Source organism: Natrix helvetica, assembly GCF_964273705.1.
Source record: "Natrix helvetica genome assembly, chromosome: 1".
Classification (NCBI taxonomy): domain Eukaryota; kingdom Metazoa; phylum Chordata; class Lepidosauria; order Squamata; family Natricidae; genus Natrix; species Natrix helvetica.
In genome coordinates, this window is record NC_138548.1 from 74,107,649 (window position 1) to 74,127,482 (window position 19,834).

The 19,834-nt window shown below is 40.1% G+C and overlaps 1 protein-coding gene across 8 annotated transcripts in view; it reads left to right on the forward strand.

Moving 5' to 3' along the window:
* The window catches only part of DPF3 (double PHD fingers 3), a 262,300-nt gene that overhangs the window by 103,944 nt on the left and 138,522 nt on the right, over positions 1–19,834 (forward strand). For all 8 annotated transcript variants that reach the window (XR_014174206.1, XR_014174207.1, XR_014174208.1 and 5 more), the window contains exon 2: positions 9,337–9,497. Coding sequence is in view for 5 of the 8 variants with exons in the window: in XM_081939667.1 (XP_081795793.1) it covers positions 9,337–9,497 (161 nt within the window). In the remaining 3 variants the exon portion in view is untranslated. The remainder of the gene's footprint in view (positions 1–9,336; positions 9,498–19,834) is intronic.

Genomic DNA, 19,834 nt, shown 5'->3' on the forward strand with positions numbered 1-19,834 from the left:
TATCTTGCTTTGCATGTAATGAGTCTTATCTCATATATTAGTTTCACCTTTTAAGTTGCATTACTGAAATAAATGAACTTTTGCACAATATTCTAATTTTTCGAGTTTACCTTCAAAGGTGTGGAATAATCATGTGTAAACATCCATATTAACAATCTGGGTCCTCATTTTACTGACCTTGGAAGGATGGAAAGCTGAGTCAACCTTGAGCCGGTGGGAATCGAACTGCCAAACTGCAGGCAGCCAGCAGGCAGCAGAAGTAGCCTGCAGTACTGCATTCTAACCACTGCACCACCTCAGCTTTTAAAAAGTCTCTTGGTATTTCTTAGAAAGGAATAAGTGTTACCATTTTTCTAGCATTGACTATATTGGCAGTATCTCTCTACTTTGGCCCTGCTACATGGCTGTTAACACATAGCAGTAGCTTGGTTGGCTTTCCTTCTGTCAAATGTGTCACTGCTGCTTGCTTCTGGATATGAAATGTATGAGGAAAGCTAGATGATGTTGCACTTGAGTTAGCTTGCCAACCTTATCTGATTTGTCTGCTAAAGAAGGAATTTTGAAACTCAGTTAATGGCTGGGAGACTGAATTCTTGATCCATTTGATTGTATAGTTACAGTTTTCATATTATAGGAACATTTTAAAAAGACTAAAGCCTTTGTCTGTTCATTCTCTGCACCCTCTCAACAAATTGCTGCAATGGATTGGAAGTAAAGGAATGAATCATTTGATGAAGGAGTTAAGTTTTCCCCCCCTACGTGTAAATTAATGGAGAGGGGGGGATTGGGAGGAGGGAGGGAGGGAGGGAGAGAGAGAGAGAGAGAGAGAGAGAGAGAGAGAGAGAGAGAGAGAGAGAGAGAGAGAGAGAGAGAGAGAGAGAGAGAGAGAGAGAGAGAGAGAGAGAGAGAGAGAGAGAGACCCTGGTAATGGATTTGCAGATAAATTTTCAGCCAGGAACCTCCATAAGAAAGGGTTTCTAAAAGTCAAGATGGCAGCTGTGACTGCATGGTTGAAACTTTACTCTCTTCCCCGCCCTTGCCACAAGTTTTGTGCGTGCAATGCTTACAGAAAGAGATGGATCTTTGGCTGCGCAGTTGCAATCACCATCTTGACCTGCCTTGGTAAACCGGACTGCTGGCAATCCCTCTAATTATCGTTCCTGTTGCTTTGCTGACCAAAATCTGAAGCTAAAATATTGTCATTTGCTTAAGGTCAGATAGTAAGTCCATGAGAAAGATTTGAGCCTCTTATCTTTTGTGGCAGCCCCACCAAGATGCTAATATTATTGCACAGTGTTCTTGAAACTTTGCCATGATAATAAATATCAGGACTAGAGAAAAATAAAATAAGGGGAAGAACAGCTATAGGAATGGCATTTATCAAAAAGTCCCTCAATTACAACAAATTCTCTTAAGTTCATGTTAACTTCTGTCTTTGTAGTATATACTAAATAACTTTAGTTCGTTTAGTTTATTCAATCTGGTTGAGTAAAAAACCATTAGTCTAGCAAGCATTTAAGCAATAGCTGCATATTACCCTAAATAAATTATATTCGCTGTTTGCAGCTGTAAACCCTGAGCACTTATCAAATAAATCAGTTATTTCACAATTATCTATTTTGCTGTTTGCTCTGTAAATATACTTTTGTGATGTCAGTAAATAATCATGCGGGCAAGCATTTTGGGGGGGATTTCCAAAAATAGTTCTGATTAGTTCGGAAAACAGGTAAGACAAACTGGAACCCATAACAATGCTCCCAGTTTGGCTTCAACAGAATGCCAGCCATGTTCAACCACTTGACGTTGCCTATATCAATGTTTCTCAAACTCGGCAACCTGAAGATGAGGGAACTTCAACTCCCGGAATCCCACAGCCAGCAAGGAGAATTATGTTGAAGTCCATCCATCTTAAACTTGCCAAGATTGAGAAATACTGTCCTAATTTGTTGACATTCCCCAGCTATTTATCAATTAGCAGAACTGAAAACATGGTCACCCCAAGGCTGTGCAAGGCATTTGAGAGAGATGCTTCACTGAAGACACCAGGCAACCCTTTGGGTGACTTGCATAGCTGCTTCACAAGCAGCCCTCTCCATTTGCTTGTGCAAGTGTGCATGCACAAGCACTTCTGCATGGCACATTCATTGATAGCGTGCTTCTCTGATTGTTCTGTTAGGGTAGGCACAAGTATTAAAATCCAGCGCATTCTTTTTTTGTGGCTTTGTTTGAACTTTGCTTACCGTTCTAACAGGGAGACAATTGAGCAGATGATTTTTCAAATACATTATTTAAAAATTGCTTGAAATGATTTGCTGACCTACAAATAACTTTTTCAGCCATTGGTTGATAACTGCCAGGCCCTTCAATTTTTCTGCAACATTTTTTCTGCCTAGAGCAAAACTGGACTTTAAACAATCCTTGATGCTGCCAATTTAAAGAAAACATTTAGTTTCAAAAACTTAGTTTTATTTTTAGGCATTCAACTAAAAATAATCCCTTGAAGGGAGTGCTGTAGTTTATCATTTCATTGGTTCTGTTAATACAAAGTGACGGGCACTGCTCATATTTCATTATTGGAAGGAATGCTCCATGGGGGGGTGGGGGTGGGTGGAACTTAAGCAAAGAGGAGAGTTTATTTTGTTTTCATTCAGCATGCTCTCTCTGGAGTTTTATTGTGCATCTTCATTTCAGCAGGGAAAGAAATTTGAGATAACACTGATAAGTGGAATGTAGTTATGAAGGGGGAGGCGGGAAATAAAACCTTCGGTTTCCTTCTGAGTTAGATTTAAAATGTATATATTTTCCATCTTTAATTATAGCTTTGATTCGGAGTCATGGCTTTGTAGTCGAGCTTAAGTTTTATTGCTTTCCTTTTCTCCCACTCCCCACCACAAATTTTTAATTGAAAACAGGGGGCCTCAAGAGGCACCCTGGAAGTTCTGTGCAGAGAACTGTCTTGCGAGGCTGGCATTGCCTTACACAGCTTGCATTTCCTTCATGCTGTCCCTTTCCCTTACTATCCTATCCTAACTGGCCTCCTTTGCTTGTAGTTCCACTAGGAATCGAGTCCATTTTGTGGGACCAGTTTTCCCGTACCCTTTGACTGCTGGAAAATCCCAAGAATTATTGCCACAATTTCTGTTGACATTTTGTGTGCCTTTATTGTTTATGCCACAGAAAAATTCAACAGTAGGTATTAGTCTTTCATCTTCCCTGCCCCTTGGCTTTAGTTAACAGTAAAGTCCTGGTCGTTAGGTACCTTGTTTATCATGCAGTTTTTGAGGGAACCTGCCACAAATGGTGGTCTTAGTTTAAGCAGGGAGGGGGGGGGGAAGAAAAGGAGAACAAGGCTGTATTTATGTGTGATTGCTCTGTGGCCTTAAAAAATAGAATTGGTAATTCAGTTCCCAGCAGCTGAAAATATTTTCATTGCATCTGGATTTTCATATATATGGTGCTATGTTTCTAACTTGGAAAAGAAGGAACAATCTTATTTGTACAGATCATCCAACTTGCATTGTGCTGGAAATCGAATCTGTGCTTCATGAGTAAATAGCAATAGCAGTAACACATAGACTTATATACCGGTTCATAGTGCTTTACAGCATTTTCTAAATCATGACCTGTGGGTCAGGACCCCTCGGAAAACATATATTTTCGATGATCTTAGGAACCAAGACACCAATTTTATGGTTGGGGGTCACCACAACATGAGGAACTATATTAAAGGGTCGCGGCATTGGGAAGGTTGAGAACCACTGCTCTAAATGGTTTACACAGTCAGCATATTTCCCCCAACAATCTGGATTCTCATTTTAGCGACCTTGAAGGATGGAAGGCTGAGTCAACTTTGAACCCAGTCTGGATCGAACTCCTGGCAGTGAGCTGAATTAGCCTGCAATACTGCACTGTGCCACCCCGGTTCATAGGTAAATAGAAAAATATTTAGTGTGTAATGATAATTGGATCTGTACTCCAAGAACAGATGTAGCATCAGGATTCTTACAGTGCTTATAAAGATGAGTCTCTTTCTTATTGGTTTAACTTGTGCTTTTGCGTTAAATGGATTAAACTTTACATTTTCATACATGGAAAGGCTCTTTGTCCCTATATAGTCTAACTAGTCACTTTTTCTTTTCTAGAATGTCCTGACGGTGTAAGGATTTATTTATTTTTCATTGTATGCGGCCTGTCTGTTTAGAGATCATGGAAGGGAGTTTCTTATTGATGCTGACAATGGCATCTCGCAGGCTAAATCGCAGTTCTTCATCTTTTGCTTTCCCCTAGTGGAGTGATGGTGAATCTTTTTGGCACTGAGTGCCAAAAAGGGAGCATGTGTGTATGCACGCATGGTACCAGGTGCTGAAAAGGTACCACTGTGCACGTGCCTGCTTCATGCGCACACATGCTTTCATCTGGGCCACAACCAGCCAGCAGGACTTTCACTTACTGTCACGCATGTGTACACCCCAGTGATGGGTTTCAAATTTTTTTAGAACCTCTTCTGTAAGTGTGGCCTGCTTTGTGGAAGTGGCTTGCCAGCCATGTGACCAGGTGGGAGTAGCTTGGCAGTCATGTCACTGAATGGGTGTGGCCAACTTGTAAAATATGGTGAAACTCACTTAACAACGCTCTTGCTTAGCAACCAAAATGTTGGCTCAGAAACTCTGGCATTTGAAGCACACAAGTCTTAAAGCTGTCAAGTTACAAGACCCTTGCACCCCTAACCTTTTACAAAAAAAAACCCAGGGATGTTCAAACTTGACAGCTTTAAGACTTGTGGACGTCAACTCCCAGAATTCCTCCTCCAGTCATGTTGGCTCAGGAACTCTGGCATTGAAGTGTGCAAGTCTTAAAGCTGTTAAGTTACAAGACCCTTGCAACCCTAACCCTTTAGAAAAAAAACCCCAGGGATGTTCAAACTTGACAGCTTTAAGACTTTAAGGTTTAGATAGGATTCTTAGAGGCAGGTGGGGTGATTGGTGAGCCAGCCAATCAGTGAGTGGCGTGTGGGGCAAGCGTGGTGCGGACGGGTGGGGGGAAGGTTGCTGGAACCGGTTCTAAATGATACGGTACATGTACATGCCGATCAGCTGGCCAGTGCACATGCTCATGCCAGAAAACGAAAGATCAGCTCTTCCGGTTTCCGGCACTGCCGCACGGACAAAGGCCAGCTGATCATCACACACGTATGCACGCCAGAAACCCAGAAGAGGAACAGGTGACCCGGCGTGTGCTAGGTAACATGGCTCTGTGTGCCACAGGTTTGCCATCATGGTCCTAGTGCAGCTTTTCATCACTGCTTTCCACAATCAAACCCTCTTTCCCCATACAATCCCCTTTCTCTTTCTGTTTCACCTTTTCCTCTCATTTGTTAGAATTCTATCCAGTCTGTCCTCCAAGGGGCTGCATGGAACTCCCTTTCCTCCTTTCTTCAAGGCATGGTTGGGTTGCCCGGTCCAACAGTTTTCATGACAATGAGACAGATGTGAGTAAAGTATATCTCTGCTTCGTTCCCTTCTCTGAGCTTCTCACTGGTAAACATAATGAGACCAGAGAGCCAGGTGTCTGTCAGCCTTTTAAAGTAGCCCATACAAGAAGCACTAACCATGAATACTCACACTACCTTTATTGTAAGATTGTAGTAACAAAACCTTGCACGTCTGAAATCATATGTCCCCTCCTGTACTCTTACTGTCCAGGAAACTAGGGAAGGTCTGTTCTGAGATGCTTCCTATGCTCTCCTTTTGCTTATGAGGGCTGAGATAACTTTTACATGGTGGTTGGTTGACTACTCTGTGGCTCTTCCTCCTCTCTCCCAAGGTAATTCCTACATAACGGTGACGTATCCAATTAAGAGGTTTTTCACCACTATTAAGGCATCAGGGTAGAGATATCTGCTGGCTACCATCTCTTTCTGAGTAGTAACTTAGCCTAATTCCACTTTAGGGTTGTAAGATTTCCCAGAGCCCTTCTTCTTCTCCTATACAGTGCTGAGAGTTTACCGTACCCCAGCTGGATCAAATCAGACCCTCACCTTTTCTTTTTGGAAAAGGGAAGCAAGGCATGGCAGAAGTTGGCTACTGCAGTGCTCATGGATTCCAGATAGAGTGTAACGTATGTGGCTCTGTTTCAACCATCTCCCACATTCATCAGCGAAAGCACAGATGGCAAATGTGTCTGAATTTGATAAGAAAGGCTCTTGAGATATTTTGTCTGAGAGGCTCTCCTTCAGCCATGTTTTCCATTTCACGGATGGCTTTCTGGCTTTCATCCATTGAAGAGAGTTGGCTCAGACAAGATGGCAGCAGGATCCCTTGCAACTCTTCTTTTTGGATGCAGAGAGATTTGTTGCCATTGTAGAAGGAAAGGTAGTAAACATTACTTCCTCTTTCCTCCATGGAGACTAGAATACAATTGATGTTAGGGGTCAGTCTTCTATCTGGGTGTGGATTTCTCTCCCTAAGACCTTCAATCTTGATTCAGTTCCCAAGCCCTGATGAAACTTTATCTTACTTGTGCCTCCGCCATGTTAGAATCCCTTGCTTTTTAATGATTCAAGTGCAACATATACTTCCTCTTTTCATTATTTTCAAAAAGGAGGGCAGGAGCAGCATAACATTGCAGGGATTCTAGGCCTACCTAGTTTGAAACCTATGTAAAACGTGACAATATTTTTTTGAAAAAATCATGCAAGCCACATTATTTTGCAGGATATGTCCACCTCTGATTCCTAATAGATTTAGTGGGAAAGACTTACCAAATGGAAGTGTGAGTCCTGAAATGTAATAGGTCTGGAGCTGTTATGTTAATATTCTAGTTTCAGAAAAGACTGAGTATAAATCCAACTTGAAGCAGGTTGTTCAGAAAGACTTTCCTTTCCTTTCCTTTCCTTTCCTTTCCTTTCCTTTCCTTTCCTTTCCTTTCCTTTCCTTTCCTTTCCTTTCCTTTCCTTTCCTTTCCTTTCCTTGCCTTGCCTTGCCTTGCCTTGCCTTGCCTTGCCTTGCCTTGCCTTGCCTTGCCTTGCCTTGCCTTGCCTTGCCTTGCCTTCTTTTCCCTCCCTCCCCTCCCCTCTCCTCTCCCTTCCCTTCCCTTCCCTTCCTCATGTCCCCTCTCCCCTCTTCCTCCCTCCCTCCCTCCCTTCCTTCTGGAGAGGAATGCACCCTTTGAAGGAATGCATAAGATAGCCATTAGTTCAAATGACAAGCTTTCAGCTTGCTGACTGATGCCTGTGTCAGCATAAACAATTGTCCACAAAGAAGTGTACTTGTCTTCAGCTAAATTATATAATTGCCTGTCAGGTGGAAATTGTTAAAGGAATAAGAGATAATGGTGAAATGGGCACTGATGTTTAAAACCAGTTTTGTTTCTTCTCCTCTTTTCTCTGAAAGGCTTCTGAACATGGCATTTTTTAGATGTAATTCATGCTGGAGCCCACTCAAGGACAGCTGTACTGAAAGAGGTGCACCAGATTGCATGTGCTGGAAGCAATGGGGGTGATGGGGTGGAGAAATATAGAAAAGTGGGGGTGGGGGAGACTCATGTGTGTCATACAGCCTTCCAGTAGGTGGTAGAATCTTGGCTATACTGTCATCTGCTTCGGAATAAAATTCAGCCACAAGTGATGTCAGCTTTGCATATGGAACTGGAGAGGGTGGTATATAATCCATCATTTCAGACAGCATCTTTTTTTGTGCCAGCTCCGGATTGAGGCAGTTTGGACTACTGCTGTTTTTTCCTTCTTGTGCATCATTCTTGTGTGTCATTGTGCATGGCTGCCTTCTATGCCACCTGGACCACAAAATCCTCGGTGACACAGCAGGGAGATTTGGGATGCATTTTCACTTAGTACAAGAATGTCCAGTTTTGAAAGCTGCTAAAAATGTCAAGTGATCCTCAGTTCTGGTTCTTGTGCTAAATCATAAGTTATCTTAATGGTTCACTGTGGTTATATGATAGACGATATGTGTACAATACTCCAGACTTCTCATGTCAAAGTCAACCCCAACCCAATTGGTTTATTTATTGGATTTACACCTTGCCTCTCTAGACGTTTACCCATCAAGCAGACAAAAAAAAAATAGGGAGATAAGAGAGGGATCTTCCCTCCTTCCCTCCTTCCCTCCTTCCCTCCTTCCCTCCTTCCCTCCTTCCCTCCTTCCCTCCTTCCCTCCTTCCCTCCTTCCCTCCTTCCCTCCTTCCCTACTTCCTTCCCTACTTCCTTCCCTACTTCCCTCCCTCCTTCCTTCCTTCCTCCCATCCATCCTGCTGTTTTAGACTTTGGCTGATCCTAAGCTGGCAAATTTCCAAACTTTCCAGGAAACAAGATTTTCAGAGGTTTTGGAGAAGAGATGCAAAATCAAAGATAGAGAAATGAAACAGGCTTCTGGATAAAGAGGGTGCAGTATCTCTTTGGGGTAGGGATGGGGATGAGGGAGAAAGAAGAGATAGAAGGCAGATTATTTTGTTTACACTTTGTTTATTTGTTCATATCTTTTTGTCTACTCTTACTCAATTTAAAGCTGCATTTTTTTTAGTTGGTATCTAGTGGCTGTTAATGCCAAGGATAGCAAATCCGAGCTGCAAAAACATGGATGAACAGACTTCTTTAAATTACTAAGGATTGCCCTGATTTTTGTAGTTCAGGTATGTGAGCCTTTGTTAGAAATGGAGACAGCTAAGAAGGGAGAAGTGATGGCAGATTGCCCAAGTGACAGAATCCTGTAGATTATATTGAAGGAGAATTTGGTGATATTGAAATCTCTGCAATACCGTCTGTCATCAGATAACTCTAAAGAATCTTCAGGCAAGAAGTGACAGAGGGAGCGGACTTATCAAAGGAGTGAATCTCTCTCTATTCCCCCCTCCTTTTCTCACATTTAGCATATCGACTTTTCCAAGTGACCTGCAAAATTTGGAGTATTAAATAAACGGGACAAGTTCTTTATAGGCTAATCTGGCAATATTATACATGTCAAGCTTTGGGTTGGTCCTAAATTGAAAAATAAATAATCCCACCTTTGTAAATCAACAATCCATTATGCACATATATTTTCATTTATCTTTATCTCTTGTGTATTACTCCATACACTTCCCCTATTTGTGCTATTTCATTCTTGGGGTAGATCAGAGTTGGGCTGCTGCTGGTTTGGCCCAGATTGGCTAAACCAATAGTAGCAGCGGCAGGAGGCTCCGCCCACCCACCCAGATGCTTCTGCGCATGCGCAGAAGCATCGTGCACGCAGCCGAACTGGTAGTAAAAAAATTAGCAGCCCACCTCTGGGGTAGATGGAGTTACTTTATGGGTGCTCTCTGTCTTTTTTCTCTCCTCTGCAGTCTTGGGGACCAGTTCTACAAAGAAGCCATAGAGCACTGTCGCAGTTACAATTCCCGTCTCTGTGCCGAGCGCAGTGTTCGTCTTCCGTTCCTGGACTCACAGACTGGTGTTGCTCAGAATAACTGTTACATATGGATGGAAAAGAGGCATCGAGGACCAGGTACAAATATGACTTGCGGGAAGCCATGTGGGCTTCCTTTACTAGGAATGTTAAAGTTCTGAGCAGCCACTTTTTGAAGAACCAGCCTAAAATGACTTGGTAGCCATAGGAGATGAGTAAGTCTTGGTTATTCTCCCAGCTGCATTCTCAGTGTACAGACAAATTTTGCCCCATCCTCAACTTATATCGCTCCAGCTTCTTTATTTCTGTGCAATGGAAAAGCAGTACTGAGGAGAATTGACAATTCAGTAAAATGTTTATTGAACAAACCCATATTTAGCAGACTTTGGATGCAATGGACAAAGTTTAACTCTGATCAACGTCCCCAAATCACATACAATTTTGCTGCATCAGAGGTAGTTTGGATGAAACAGTTCAGTTTATTTTCATTTATTTTAACGAGCAGTTCATATTGTTGGTATAGTGAGGTCATTACACCAACAATGTATGTGATTTGTATAATGACATCATTGCATCAACATTATATATTGATGAAAGGGATATTTCCATATTTAATAGACATTCAGATATAATGGACACCCTTCCTCATTTAGTTCCTTAAATCAAAGTTTAACTGTGTTAAACAGAGCTGAGAGGAAAAGACTTTTGAGTCACCGGAGAATAATGTACATTATTTTCCAAAAGAAAAATCCACAAGTGACCGCCACATCCATTAAGCCACACATCCACTAACTATTTTGAAAGACATTCAGTTTGAGAAAGAGCTTGACTTGCAATTATAATGTAAAAATAAAGTGATGTATTATATGGAATTCTGTGATTTTCTCCTTCTGTTTTGTGTGTCTTTGTGTGTGTGTGTGTGTAAGCAGTGCAAATTGTTTCTGACTGGGAGACAATGAGGTATAGATACCCTTAACTGCCCCCCTCTATTTTAAAAAGAAATTGTAATATGGCCTCTCTGCATAGCTTTTTAATTGCTGAAAGAAACATCCAGCGAAGACACAGAGGTCTTGGTTTAGTTGGTTACCTGAATTGAAAAATACGAAATTAAACAATATTTGTCTACATTTGTGTTTCCCTTTCTTCCATTGCATAAGAAAATTAAGAAACATGCAGAGAAGAGAAGAAGATAGTTGCAAAGAAAATCACAGATTTCAGTTGTTAAGAGGCTTAATGTAGTGTTCTATATCAGTGTGCAGATTTACTCTAGAACAGGCATGTCCCAACTTTTGGCTTACTTGAATGAAGAGGATTTTTCTTGAGCCACATATAAAATATATACCAGTAATATATTTCATGTATATATATATATATAAACTCCCTTTATTTTATATTTTTATTATGATCTTGTGGGGCCGCATTACTAGCTGACCAGGGCTACATGTGGCTTGCAGGTCATGGGTTGGAGATATCTGTTCTTGTATTGTATTGTATTGTATTGTAAGATTTATCAGTTAGATATCATTTTTACATTCTGTATAAGATAATGGAGGAAATAGTGATTATTAATTTAATTTTGGAATTTTGTGCAACAAGAATCCAAGGGCCATTTTGACTCAACTGATTTTTACACATCCTGAAGTGACCACATTTAATCTTGAATCAGAGAAGGTAGAAGGTGGCATAATTGTTTTATCATGAAACATTCTGCCATTGTACTCCCAATATAGGATGGAATTAGGGAGAGCAATATAGAAAGAGAACCATCAGTTAGTCAAATGCGCAACACTATTATGGTCAATTGATAAAACAATTATGCCACCTTCTACCTTCTCTGATTCAAGATTAAATGTGGTCACTTCAGGATGTGTAAAAATCAGTTGAGTCAAAATGGCCCTTGGATTCTTGTTGCACAAAATTCCAAAATTAAATTAATAATCACTATTTCCTCCATTATCTTATACAGAATGTAAAAATGATATCTAACTGATAAATCTTACAATACAATACAATACAATACAATACAATACAATACAATAGCAGAGTTGGAAGGGACCTTGGAGGTCTTCTAGTCCCACACCTGCCTAGGCAGGAAACCCTATACCGTTTCAGACAAATGGCTATCCAACATCTTCTTAAAGACTTCCAGTGTTGGGGCGTTCACAACTTCTGGAGGCAAGCTGTTCCACTGATTAATTGTTCTATCTGTCAGGAAATTTCTCCTCAGTTCTAAGTTGCTTCTCTCCTTGATTAGTTTCCACCCATTGCTTCTTGTTCTACCCTCAGGTGCCTTGGAGAATAGTTTGACTCCCTCTTCTTTGTGGCAACCCCTGAGATATTGGAACACTGCTATCATGTCTCCCCTAGTCCTTCTTTCTCTTAAGCTAAACATACCCAGTTCCTGCAACCGTTCTTCATATGTTTTAGTCTCCAGTCCCCTAATCATCTTTGTTGCTCTTCTCTGCACTCTTTCTAGAGTCTCCACATCTTTTCTACATCGTGGTTACCAAAACTGAATGCAGTATTCCAAGTGTGGCCTTACCAAGGCATTATAAAGTGGTATTAACACTTCACGTGATCTTGATTCTATCCCTCTGTTGATGCAGCCTAGAACTGTGTTGGCTTTTTTGGCAGCTGCTGCACACTGCTGGCTCATATTTAAATGGTTGTCCACTAAGACTCCAAGATCCCTCTCAACAAGGAATGGGGTAGCCAGTGCAATAGGGTAACACTAAATGATGTTTGTTTCCTCTGCTGTGCTATTTACACACACACACACACACACACACACACACACAGAAGAAAGTAACAGCGAAAGAAACATTTTTAACCCCCAGTCCATTAACATTGGTGGATATAAAAATGTTCTTCAGTGATAAAAATCATCCAAATTTACTATATATTTTTAAAAATTTTATTCATATAAGAAAACCTTGTATGGACATGTGTGCATTGTTGATTATATTGGATAAAAGAAAGGATGGTTGGATTTTTGGTTTAGGTCAACATATTTTCTTGACCGAGACAACCAACATGAAAAAATGAAAAAAAATCCTTTCCTTTGGATCAACTCCATCTCCGTCATTATCATTATCTTCATCACCATCAATCATCAACACCCTTACCAAGGCATTATAAAGTGGTATTAACACTTCACATGATCTTGATTCTATCCCTCTGTTGATGCAGCCTAGAACTGTGTTGGCTTTTTTGGCAGCTGCTGCACACTGCTGGCTCATATTTAAATGGTTGTCCACTAGGACTCCAAGATCCCTCTCACAGTTACTACTATTGAGCAAGGTACCACCTATACTGTACCTGTGCATTTCGTTTTTGTTGCCTAAATGTAGAACCTTACTCTTTTCACCATTGAATTTCATTTTATTAGATAGTGCCCAATGTTCAAGTTTGTCAAGATCCTTCTGTATCTTGAGCCTATCTTCTGGAGTGTTGGCTATTCCTGCCAGCTTGGTGTCATCTGAAAATTTGATGAGTTCCCCATTTATTCCTTCATCCAAATCATTGATGAAGATGTTGAAGAGTACTGGGCCTAAAACAGAGCCTTGGGCTACTCCACTGCATACTTCCCTCCATGTAGATGCAGTTCCATTGAGGACTACATGTTGAGTGCGGTTGGTTGAGGGTTAGTTACTGATATATACTGATATTAGTTAGTTACTGATATATACAGAAAGAAACATCACATGCTTTTCTCAAGGTTATGATAAATGTGGGATCAAATAAGTTGTTACATTTTTTTGGTACAGCATGAGTTCCTTTTCTCATTACCGTTGAGGTAACCATGGACAGCTTGGGTTACCAAGGCTCATTTCCCAGCTGAGCAGGCCAATTGATGAGGAACAATTGACACTCTGTGTGTGGGCACATGAGAAAGCAGAATATAGGTACTTATGTTGGAATAATAGCTCCATTCTTTAGTCAAGTATTATGAGGCATTTATTATCCTCTTTTTTTCTTCATTTGCTGAGTTATCTTTTAGAGAAACAGTTTTGGAATATTTTTATATTTTTGTTCATGTATTTGTTTTTTTCCTCTTGAACATTATGCTTTTATCTGTTGAATCTAGAAAGCTTAATTCTGCAGTTATGACCTAACAATATATTCTGGTAATGTAGTGGCGTCAAATCTATCATTGTGAGTCAGAGTGAGCCTTTGGACTGCGATCTGAAGAAATCTAGGAAGGGCCTGGAGATAGGACTGAAGAATAAGTCAGTAAATTACTGGAAATAAAGGAATGATATTCAATCTGTGATTGCTCTCATAAATTTTACAGATAAATGTTGGCATGTGGAGAGTTTTAAAAAATCAGTTCTGGAAGCTCCCTAAAATAATGATAGGTACAAAAATCTTTTTCTTCTGTTACTTCATTTGAGGATCCCTTCCATTTATTCTTACAAAACAATATCTAGGACCTATTGACAATTCTTATGTAAGGGTTGATGTATGTCTTCAAAGACATGGGTCTTTCCTGCAAAAATTCAACTTCCCTGATATTCCCTAAATATTTAATCACTGAATGATTAAATACTTAGCATCATGATTTAGGGCTCTAACGCTTAGGTTCTAACCTAGTTTTATTCTGGGTTGTTGAACATTTTCCAACTACAGATGATCATCTTTTACATACCTGCATACGTCAAATAGATTGGATGTAGCTCTTTAAAAAACACATATGTAAGTATCCTTGACAATTTGATGTTATATCACAGATTGAATATCATTCCTTTATTTCCAGTAATTTACTGACTTCCCAGTGTTGCCTTGCAGCAAAATTAAATAAATTGTTAATAGTAGTTTTAATTGTTGAATTGTATCCAACTCTTGATGACTTTATAGGTAAGTGCTCTTTGTGCTAGCCTGTCAAGCACAACTTCTTTTAGTGATTGAATTTCATCTTTGTATCAGATACGTGGGTATCAAGCCAGTGAGTTCTTTGCTAGCCTCTTTTACTTGATCCACTAACCATTCCTAGCATCATTGACTTCTCTGATGAATTTGCATGCATGACTTGGCCAAAGTAAATCAGATGTAGTCTTGTGATTTTGGCTTCTAGTGCTATTTCTAGTTTTATATGATTCAGCACCTCTCTTGGTTGTTCTGGCTGTCCATGGCATATACAATAATTTACACCAGCATCACAGTTCAAAGGTGTTAATTATTCTTCAATCAGCAGTTCTTAGTGTACAACTCTCATACCCATACATCATTATAGGGAAGACTATTGCTCTAACTAGCATCCTTTTTGTATTTATATCAGTATTGCTGCTTTTCCACATCTTATTCATGTTAACCATTGCAGTGTTGTCTAAGATTATCCTGCATTTGATTTCGGGTGTAAAACTGTCATTTTGGACAATTTTTGATCCAAGGAAGATACATTCTCAAACTATTTCATTTTCCTCTTTCTTGATTTTAAACCTCTCACGGACATCCATCTGCAGCTGTTGTCATTATCTTTCTTTTCCTGAAGTTAAGACTCGATCCTACTTTTTCACTTTCATGCTTGATTTTCCAGATCATTTTTTCACGTCTTCTTTATTTTCAGCCAATAGTGTTGCACCATCTGCATACCTCAGATTATTTATGGTTCTTCCTCCAATCTTCACTTCCAAATCAGGCAATTCTGGGTCTAATTTCTGCACAATCACCTTAGCACACACGTCGCAAAGGTTGCCCTTTTTCAAGAGGCAGCTGGACTTTCTTGGTTTTCTTTGAAGACATTTAGCTTCTCATCCAAGAAGCTTCTTTTTGCTCTGACCACAAAGTCCAGTTGCCTCTTGAAAAAAGCACCTTTGGGACAACCATGACTTAGATCAGTGTTTCTCAAACTTGGCGACTTTAAGTCCTGTGGACTTCAACTCCCAGAATTCCCCAGCCAGCTATGCTGGCTGGGGGATTCTGGGAGTTGAAGTCCACAGGACTTAAAGTTGCCAAGTTTGAGAAACACTGACTTAGATGATTGAGAATCTCCATGGACCTCAGCATACCGATCGGTGGTGGGTTCCTACTGGTTCGGACCAGTTCAGCTGAACTGGTAGTGGTATGGCAGCCTGGGTTGCTTAAACTGGCAGCGAACCAGGCATGCCACGCCCTGGAAATGGTTCTCCTGTCGGCACCATTGGTGCCCCCACTTTTAATTGAATTGTGCATGTGTGTGCAGCGCGCATCCAGTGTGCATGTGTGTTAGGGTGTAACCAACAAGTTGGGTAGACAATATATTGTCATGTATCTTTAAGAGAGGAGATCTGCTAATTGGTAGATTGCAGCATATAAATTGCAGCTGATGTTCTCTGTCTCTCTCTCTCTTGCCTTGATGTATGATAACTGCTGTCTAACTGTTATTACTGTTGCTACTACTTACTGTGTGTAAGTTATTGGACTGTTTTTCTCTGTGTATGACTTTTTGGCTGTGTTTATGGATTTTGCTATATTCTTCAGAAAGTAAAGTTTGTTTTTGTTACTTTACTATCCATTATTCAGTGTGGTTGCTTTATATATCGCACGCTGCGTATACTTTACAGGGTTGCTCTGTTATAACCTCGACCTGGGGTTCATTGCTAGTGCTTAATCGCACTAGTACCACTAACATTGGTTATGGGCCCAGACACCCTGCCTTAATATTTTATTTTTATGCACCACTTTTTGGATAGTTTATTTTTGTGAATATGGCACATGAACAGTCTGCTGCACTCTCCATGATTACCCGGTTTGATGGAACCAACTATGTTTCCTGGTCCTTGAAGTGTTCCCTACTTCTGCGTAGAGAAGGACTGTGGTCTGTGGTTCAGAACCCATCAGATGTTACAGGTTGGGATCCTGCTGATGATGAGGATGCGAAGAAGATTGTGCAGTTTAACAGGGACAATGAGAGAGCTCTCTGCATTATTGGACTAACACTGAATGACCAGCAACTGGTCCATATTTGTGGCGAAGAGTCTGCTGCTAGGTGTTGGAACACATTGCGGAGAATTTATGTTTGGGACAGTGTGGGTGCTCATATTCATCTCACACGGAAACTGTTTAGAGCCTGTTTGCAAAAAGGTGGTGATATGTTGGCTCATTTAGACTTCATGAAGAAAACTTTGCAGGATTTGCAAGAAAAAGAGTTAATTTTTTCTGAGCTTCAACAGGTGTATATTATTCTATCATCGCTTGATGAAAGCTACGACTCTTTTGTTTCCTCATTGGAAGTTCTTTCACGTGATGAACTGACATTATCTGAGGTTACCGGGAGATTGCTTGAAGAGTCCAGACGAAGAGAGGATAGAGTTCAGTTCAGAGACAATCAATCACAAGAAGAAACACAGTTTTCAACTGTAAATTTTGTTAAGAAATGTTATTCTTGTGGTGGTAAAGGGCATATTGCTAAGAACTGTAAAAATAGCAAGAAAAGGAATGTTGCTAATAGTAAAAGAAAAAGCAACAATGTTACTGTAACTGTAGCTAAGGTTGATAAGGCTGTAAACCATAGTTTCTGGGTGGTTGACAGTGGCGCATCCCATTCTATAACTAAGGTTAAAGAAAGGTTTGTTACTATGAAGGCTAGCAAACAGCACATTTCCTTAGCAAATGGTTGGAAAATTAAGGCTTCAGGTGAAGGTACAGCTTATTGTCCATGTATTAATGAAAAATTGGAAATGTTATATGTACCTAAAATGAAATTTAACCTATTATCTGTAAAAGACCTTGTGAAATGTGGGTTTACAGTAACATTTAAGAATGATAGATGCATTATTGAAAAAGAAGGTAATAGTGTTATTGCCAATTTGGAGAATAATTTATTTATTCTACATGAGAACTCTTTAAATATTGCGAGTTCTGAACCTGGTTATAAGAATAAAAAGCCCCATGATAACTGTATACATCTACTTCATAGACGTTTAGGCCATGTAAATTTTAAAATGGTACGTCAAACTGTTATTCTATCTAATGGAATCAATTTGAAACCTTGTTCAAAATATCTTAACTGTAATGCCTGTAACCAGGTTAAAAGTAAGGTTACCCCTGCAAACCGGTTTCAAGGATTCAAGACATCTAAACCACTGGATGTAGTGTTTGCAGACCTAATTGGCCCTAAGAAACCTAGCTTAGGAGGTGCCTGCTATATACTCAGCATTATGGACCATTATTCTAGGTATGGTTTCTGTTATGTAATGAAATCAAAGGCAGAAACTTTCCAACATTTTACTAAATGGTTAAAGTTTGTTGAACGTAAGATGGATAAAAAAGTACTTTGCCTAGTCACTGATAATGGGTCTGAATTCACTAATCATAGGTTTACATCAATGTTGGAGAATGCTGGTATAGAACATAGGCGTTCTGCCCCCTACAGGCCAGAACATAATTCATTTATTGAAAGACGTGGTCAATCATTGCAGGCAATGACCAGAACTATGCTAGTTGATTCTGGTTTGTCAGAAAAGCTTTGGGGTGAGGCTATAATGTGTGCAAACCATATTCTGAACATAGTAGTTAACTCAACTACTGGTAAGATTCCTTATACTCTTTGGCATGGTAGGAAGCCTGATTTGAGTTATTTACACACATTTGGTGTCCCTGCTTGGGTGCATATTCCCTCACAGACTAGACGGAAGGATCAAAGCAGAGCTAGGAAGATGGTTTTTGTTGGGTACAATTCCAATCATAGATCGTTTAGGTTCTGGGAACCTGGAACTCGGAGAATTATGCACAGTGCTAGTGCTAAATTTTCAGAACATGTTGGTTGGGAGAAGCTAGAACAAGAGTTTCACAAGGTTTGTGATGATATAGATGTTGATCGTTTGGTTAATCATGATACACCAAATGAGCAGTTAGAGAATCAGGATAGTCCATCTATTACTCTGAAAGGGGAGGAAGATGTAGATGTAGAATCTACTCGTGAGGTGGAACAGGATGATCCTGCAAGTCCTGTATTGCCTAGGAGGTCTACTAGGGACAGGCATCCACCCGACAGATACCAAGCCAGTACAGTATTGCAAGTTAGCATAGAACCTTCTAGTTTTGCAGAGTTAAGGCTGTATCCTGAAAAGGAAAAGAAATTGTGGAAAACAGCTATGGAGAAGGAGTTGAAATCCTTACAGGAATTGAAGGTTTATGAAGAAGCTAAGCTCCCTTCAGGGGAGAGTGCAATTGGATGTAGATGGGTGTTTAAAATTAAAAACGATGCTGCTGGCAATGCTATTTATAAGGCTCGTTTAGTTGCTCAAGGGTTTTCCCAAACTGAGAGGGATTACGATGAGGTTTTTGCTCCGAGCTTGAAAGCCTCTACGTTGAGGGCAGCATTGGTGTGGGCTGCTAAATATCGGTGTAATGTTACCCATATTGATGTTGAAACAGCGTATCTGCATGCTCCATTGCAGCATACCATTTATATGAAGATGCCACCAGGTGTGGATTCTAATGGCCAGACTGGTTGTTGGAGACTTAAAAAGAGCCTTTATGGTTTAAAACAGTCCAGTTTTGAGTGGAACAGATGCATAGTAAATGAACTAAAAGCTATGGGATTTATTCCAGGTTTGGCTGATCCTTGTTTGTTTAGACGGGTGAAAAATGGTTTGATCTCGTTGTTGCTTTTGTTCACGGACGATATAGCTATTATTACTAGGTCTGAGCAGGAAGCTATTGACATTGTTTCACAATTAGAGAGTAAATTTAAAATCCGGAATTTGGGTAAAATTAAGCATTATCTGGGCTTAGACGTGGTTAGAACCAGTAAAGGTTTTAAGCTGTCGCAGGCTAGTAAAATTAATCATTTGCTTAAGAAATATAGCATGGAGCTATGTAAGACTGCAAAGACACCAATGGCATTGGGGTTTAAACCTGAGGTAACTGAGGGTACTGGTTTTGATAAGGGAATCTATCAATCTTTGATAGGTAGCCTAATGTACCTAAGTAATTGTTCTAGACCAGATATATCATTTAGTGTGAACCAACTGGCTAGATTCAATGATAGTCCTTCAGAGAGGCATTGGCAAGCAGCAAAGCGTGTGCTGCGTTATTTAAAGAAAACTATCCACTATGCATTGTATTTAGAACCAAATAGGGATTTAGTTTTGACTGTTTATGCTGATGCGAATTTTGCAGCTGCTATAGATAATAGGAAGTCAACTTCCGGCATAGCCTTTATGCTAGGTGGTGTACTGATTGGATGGAAGTCGATACGACAGAAACACATAAGCTTATCCACAATGGAAGCTGAGTTTTCATGTTTGTCGTTGACATGTACTGAGCTGATATATTATAAGCAGTTGCTTATAGATATGGGATTAAGTATTAATGAACCTTTTACGGTTTATGAAGATAATCAGGCAGCAATAAAAATGGCGACTAGTTTAGCTATAAAAACGAGGTCGAAGTATACTGATTTGAGGTATCTTAATGTTCGACAAAGCATTAAGGATGGCCTGATAAAGTTG